This window comes from Ictalurus punctatus, chromosome 4 (genome assembly GCF_001660625.3).
Source record: "Ictalurus punctatus breed USDA103 chromosome 4, Coco_2.0, whole genome shotgun sequence".
In the NCBI taxonomy this organism is placed as follows: Eukaryota; Metazoa; Chordata; class Actinopteri; order Siluriformes; family Ictaluridae; genus Ictalurus; species Ictalurus punctatus.
The window spans coordinates 29,168,386-29,175,179 of NC_071284.1; the positions used below are offsets into that span (position 1 = coordinate 29,168,386).

The 6,794-nt window shown below is 37.8% G+C and overlaps 1 protein-coding gene across 1 annotated transcript; it reads left to right on the forward strand.

The window, feature by feature from the left end:
- Window positions 1–967: 967 nt before the first annotated feature.
- bcl7bb (BAF chromatin remodeling complex subunit BCL7B b) lies at window positions 968–5,870 on the forward strand. Its single transcript, XM_017466294.3, has 6 exons — window positions 968–1,190; window positions 2,630–2,705; window positions 2,792–2,894; window positions 3,088–3,261; window positions 4,254–4,333; window positions 4,443–5,870. The coding sequence occupies exons 1-6, from the start codon at window positions 1,099–1,101 to the stop codon at window positions 4,494–4,496; spliced, it is 579 nt and encodes a 192-aa protein (XP_017321783.1). The 5' UTR covers window positions 968–1,098; the 3' UTR covers window positions 4,497–5,870.
- The last annotated feature ends 924 nt before the right edge of the window (window positions 5,871–6,794 follow it).

Genomic DNA, 6,794 nt, shown 5'->3' on the forward strand with positions numbered 1-6,794 from the left:
TGCCATGCAAGGCGCTAACTTGCCAATGGGAGCAACTTGGGGTTCAGTGTCTTGCCTAAGGACACTTTGGCATGTGGAGTAACGTGGGCCTGGAATCGAACCCTATGATTAGTGGACAACCCACTCTACCACCTGAGCCACAGCCTCCCAGAGTGGCCTGCTCAGAGCCCTGACCTCAACCCCACTGGACACCTTTGGGATGAACCTCCTCACTCGACATCAGTGCCTGACCTCATTAATGCTCTTGTGGCTGCATGAGCACAAATCCCCTCAGCCATGCTCTAAAATCTAGTGGAAAGCCTTCCCAGAACAGTGAAGATTATTATAACAGCAAAGGGGAGAATAAATCTATATTACTGCTAGTGGTTTTGGAACGGGATGGTTAACAAGCATTATCGGTTATGAGGGTCAGGTATCCACATAAGAGTAGTCCTTTCTCAAAATTGGCATATAAAACTGTTTAAAATGATAATTATAAGATAGTAAAATTTCTCTCTCCCATCCCTTCTACATCATGGGTTCTTGAAATTTTAGCAGCCCAGGTCCTCTTTAACTGTAAAATAATCCCATGGACGCCCTCAATGGATGCCCTATTTAATTTATGAACATAATCCTAAACTATTCATATAATAGGTTCATTATTTAAATGTATATAATAATGTAATGACTATTAATTGGAAGTATTGAGCTTTTATTTCTAAAATTTTCACTGACAGAACACACTAAACCCAAGTAAACATTGTGTTTTTGATTTGTTGAGGTTTGGATTAAACCCTTCATTTAACCAGTCACTTCCTTAGCAGACATGGACATATCTGTACGAACCAATCGTGGTTACATTTATTTATTAAGAAAAAAAAAATTACAGTCTTGTTTAAAAAAAAAAAAAAAAAAAAGGTGGTCTGACGTCTGTATATGACCTTGGCAGAAAAGCTGTAGTGATTGTTTACAGCCATTGGGCGCTAACGAAGAGGAAGAAGAAAATAATAATCAAATCTCGGGTAATGAAATCTCGCGAGATCGTGGACGGCGCGGCCAAATCGCAGGCAGCAGAGGGGAGAAGGGAAAGAGAGGCAACTCATATAATAACTCATCAAAATGTCCGGACGATCAGTACGAGCAGAAACGCGAAGCCGTGCAAAAGATGATATCAAAAAAGTCATGGCGGCGATCGAAAGGGTCCGAAGATGGTAAGCTGAACAATATAAAGACGGTTAAGTTTCCTACTGTAAAAGCAACAGCTAAGCTAGTCATGAAAACACAAACTTCAGTGTGGCCTGTGGGCGGGGCGAAGTGTGGATTGACAGTTGTACGGTCGAGAGGTGACCAATAGCATGCCGACTCTTGACCGTTATGCAAAAGAGGGCGTGTCCTAAGAATGTCAGCCTGAAGGCGTAGCTCAGGTGAAGATGAGCTAACTGCAGTACCGTTCGTTTTACCTCATTGGCAACTAGGTGTTTATATTTCTAGGAAATTGTCGCACAAAGAATATATAATAGATGAATATAATGGAAATGTCGAACTTTCCATGTTTGATGTTGTGTCTGTGGATGTGAACAAGCTATGCTTACAGCTATACTTTGAAATACTAACCTAATCCCTCTGTCTTTCAAATATCAAGAAAGTAAATATTAAAAACATTTAATTAAGATTAATTAATGCAAACACTTGTCGTAATTAAAGTGGATTATTTTTGATTTTGCTCTCACAGATACGAATGCAAAATCAAGCAGACTCTATAATATTCAGCGGATCTTGCAATTTTCAGCCAGTTCATACAAAGCCCTGTTCGGTTCACTTGCGAAAGTTAAAAGGTCTCATTTACCAACAAACATCACTGTGAAAGACCGTGCAAAACAATTTCGCGCAATTGCATTTTGACCGAGTAGTTTTCAGCAATTTTTTTTTTTAAAAAGGGGGTGCGGCGCAGCGAAATCGAGTGTTTTTGGCTGCGAAAATCACACACCAAAAAAAACGTATGTGAAATTCAGTACGGACTGCTTTGTGGGAAAAACCACCAATGGTTGTAAGAAAAAATGCAAGAATGGTATGAAGAAGTGAGGCTGGGGCTGATTTTGTTCTATCCCAGACTGTAGATCCATGCCACGTCAGGTCTGGAGCGAAACGCCACCTAGATTATATTTGTCAAGCCGCTTCACTGAGACATCCATACCACATCGTCAAACGTGGAAAACATCCGTGAGTGTACTGAACATGAATGAGGTGGATTATTTACTCTCTAATATCTTCCTAAAATGGCTTTAGATGAGAAACCAAAAGCACACGTTGTCCGGTGAAAGTACAAATTACACACAGGAAAGAACTGTTTAGTGTTTTACAACTTTTCTGTGCTACTTGGAGGACACACGGCATGAACCCAGGAGTCATTACAGACAAAAAAGATAGAAATCATGAATGCAGCTACTTATCTGCCTTTAGCTTATTTTTATATATGGCATCAATGAGACCTTTATAAGATGAGATGCAATGCTTAAACCCTAATGGTTGGATTCTGATATGGATTAGATTTTAGCCTCCATTAGTCACTGATTATTTCAGACATTTCAGTCTGTCAGGTCTGTTTTATAATTATATATGCTTCATGTAACGTGTGATGCTTTTCATATAGGGAGAAAAAGTGGGTAACTGTGGGCGACACATCCTTACGAATCTTTAAGTGGGTTCCTGTATCAGAGACGAAGCAGGTATGAGGTCTTAAATTAGGAGAAATAAATTAAGAGAAGTGTCAGCTCATTTACAAGTTGACATTCTGTTTCTCTCTTCATCTCAGATATTTAAAGCTAAAGGCCCAGGAGGGGCATCGAGGGAACTGAAGGGCTTTCCTACAGACGTGGTGCTAGAAAATGCTCGCTCAGTCTTACTGGATTTCCAAGGTAATGTACCTGAGAACGATGAATTCAGAAATGTATTATTCAAATTGTAAATGTTCCAGTTATAAATGTAAAGGCCCATGTTAAGGCCATGCTCATATAATTTTTTGAGTTCAGTGGGAAAAAAAACAAACACATAACCTTTCTCAGTTACATCTTTCAGTTTGTTTGATCATGCTTTAATCTTGCTTAACAGATGACAATAGTAACCAGAGTTTCTTGTCGGATGCCTATCAGTCGAATAACAAAGTGGACAGCAGCAGTAACTCTAGTTCACAGCATGCCAGTGGGGCAGTGAGCCCTACTCACACTCCCTACTTCCGCACAGAGGACTCGCAGCCACCCACCCTGGGACAGGAGACCATGGAGGGTAAGGCTTGTCACACATTCTTTACTTTATCAATGACCATGACAACAGCTGTTCTATATCTTCCATTTTTATGTACCAGTACAAAACATTGATAATTCAGGTATACCATCGTGAGAGATTTTTTTAAAATATCTATTTAGACCAGTTGTCAGTGCAGCTGATTGTAATGAGTCAGAATTCTAGCTTATATTTATAGAGTAATCCAGTCGACAAAATAAAATATATTCATGTTTGTCAGATATATAGTATTTGTTGTCATATCTTTTCAGGGGAAAGTAGCTAATATACTGTACACTCAAACAGTCGCTAGAAGTTGGCAGAGGAATCATAGACCAATTTGCATATTCATGAATCTCTGTCATCCTTTGCATATTGAAACATGTTACATGAAGGAGAATTTTCTGAAGACAGAATATTTGCTAAGGACACAGTGAACAGTGTTCAGGGTTGGGAACAGTGATTGGTTGTTGGGAAACAATGGTGATCAGTGATTGGTTGTTGGGAAACAATGGTGATCGATGATTGGTTGTTGGGAAACACTGGTGCTCGATGATTGGGAAACAATGGTGATCGATAATTGGTTGTTGGGAAACAATGGTGATCAATGATTGGTTGTTGGGAAACAATGGTGATCAATGATTGGTTGTTGGGAAACAATGATGATCAATGATTGGTTGTTGGGAAACAATGGTGATCGATGATTGGTTGTTGGGAAACTGGTGATCAGTGATTGGTTGTTGGGACACAATGGTGATTAATGATTGGTAGTTAGGAACACTGGTGATCAGTGATTAGTCATTGTGAAACAGTGGCGATCAGTTATGGGTTGTTGGGAAACTATGGCGATCAGTTATGGGTTGTTGGGAAACGATGGTGATCAGTAATTGGTTGTTGGGAAACCTAATCACACATTATGCATCAAAACATCTGCTATTGCATATTTATACCGTATTTCTTTTAAAGCCTATTTCATCCTCTCATTTTGCTCATAGAGCCATCAATGGCCAGCAGTGAAGTCACTGATGAACCTCCAACTCTGATAAAAGAGGATTTGCTGCCTCTGTCTGCTCAGGTAATATACCTTATCTTAAGTAATATTATATATGCTCTAAAGACAGCTAAAGAAACTGCCTATGAGTTATCCAAATACCTTATTCTGTGTGTGACTGTCACTTTTACAGGAGGATGAGGATGTGGCAGTTGCTCCGCCGTTGAAAAGAGTTTGCACAGAATAAAAGGCTTTTACTAAAAGCCAAGTCTTAAGATAGACACATCATGATCAAAACAGCTCACCTGGACACATGGGACTGAAATGAGCAGCCATGTTGTGAACTCTGTGTCTGTCGGCTGCATTAGAATTTGATAAGGAAACAATGATATCACTTCCCTGGACCGATTAACTAAAATTAGCAAGCAATTAATAAAAGAAACAACTACAGATCTCTATCAAAACTGTACAAAGGACTGAAAAGGCACAAACTATGAAATGGTTGGAAATTAATTTAAATTTTTTCCCCCAAAGTTTTTACATATTTTTACCATGAAGTATTTACTTGAAGACAAATCTGTAAGTATTATATTTGCTGTAAATAACTCCATGTGGGAGAGAACACTATAACAGTATAGTGTGTCATGGCATCATTTTAGAACATTTAAGTATCTACTCATTTGTATTGCATTTTAAAGCTTTTCTAAGTTTGTGTAGAATATTTGCTTTCACTGTGAGTGCATGTGTTGCTTTATTATTATTATTATTATTATTATTATTACTATTTTTTTTTTACTGCATGCATGAAGGAGCAGTTGTTTAGACGTTTTACCAAACCGGATTTATTTGTTAACAAGCTAAATTTAGCAACGGTAGAGTTCAACAAAGTCATGTTGGACTCAGCTCAGGTACCTTAAGTTGAAATGTTAAATTGATCTTTCAGAATCAGAGAGAAGCAGATACAAATGGAGAATATAACAAAAAATTTAACATACTGTACTGTGTGGTGTTAAAGTTATTTTCAATACATAATTGACCAGCAGTTCTAGTAATTCCCTATTTTCAGACTTGCACTGGAAATATCAAGGTCTTGACATTTACATGCTTTGTTTTAATAGTCTATGGAGATGTCTTTTTAGAAAAAAGAAATTCTATAAAATATCAACATAAAATGTGTGTGATATGAGTATGTTTCAGAATTAATCTAATAGAGTATGTCTTCACATTAAACGGCTCAAATAAGTATTTTTCAAAATATTTTTGAAACATGGAGTGTAATCTGAGCAAGAGACCATAACAGAAATATGGAAGACATTGGAAGACAAAACCAATGGGTATCTTTAATTAGGCTTCAAAGAAATACTTCAGTGATTCTCAACTTTCAATTTCTACTTAACAGAACTGTAGAGCAACTGTGTGATCACCATGAAGAAGGATTTCGACACGTTTTCCCTGTGTTGAAATGGAAAAATTGTTTACTCAACACTTGCTTATAAGGGAAGCCTAAGGGCAGCTGTTGGAGCCGTCAGTCAATGTTTATGAGAAACGTATTTTTGTAGAATGCGTTCATGAACTTTTATGAAAAAGTTAAAAGGAAATTAAATTATAAATCTGCATCACTCATTCTTTCAGAGCTGTGACTTTTTTCAGAAGGTTGAATTTGTCTGATTGTTATCAGCAGTCAACTGGCAAAGATTAATTAGAATATCTATTGTTTAAAAAACATTACCCTATTCACCTGAACTTGTTGCCACACTGTAATTTTCTTTATCTCTGAAGTGATATCAACAATGTTTTGTATCTTTAATATGTATCTTTTACCTGTGAAGGGAAATGTTTTGTTCCTTTAATTAACTTTTAGAGTAAAGCTTTAAAGGCCTAGGCCTTTAAAGTGGTATTAAAGGCCCTTGATATTACCACCCCATTAACAAGCAAACATCCAGTTTGGTATTTTTTGTATTATTTTTTTTTTATATACAAGAGTGTTTAGTATTTTGCTTCAGCAACAAGTTTAGAATTTGTGCTCTGTGCACAGTTCAGTATCCTGATTGTACTTGGGTGGGGTCTTAACACATCTTACTGTTATTTCAGACCAGTTTCTCTCTTTAACGAAGAAGACATGACTATCAAAAGTGGCCTTTACCTGGACGTTGAAACTTTTGGCTAGCACTAGTGGAACGATAGTACCACTGCCTGACCATTTGATTTCATTAGTTCACAGGTTCCCAACCTTGGTCCTGGAGTACCCCCTGTCCTGCACATTTTATTGTTTTTCCCTGCTCTAATGCACCCATTTCAGCCTCAGAAAGGGTAGATAATTAGCTAAGTATTTAGTTGAAGCAGGTGTATTGGGAGCAGGGAAAACACTAAAATGTGCAGGACAGGGCCAGAGTTGGGAACCTGTGCATTCATTGCAGAAAGGACCCTTGTCAAACACATTTCAGCATACTCTCTACAGACATGTTGTGGTAGGAAGTACATTAACATTACATGATACCTTTAATGACCCCATGCAAATGTACAGTTTACCCACTGCATCATGCAT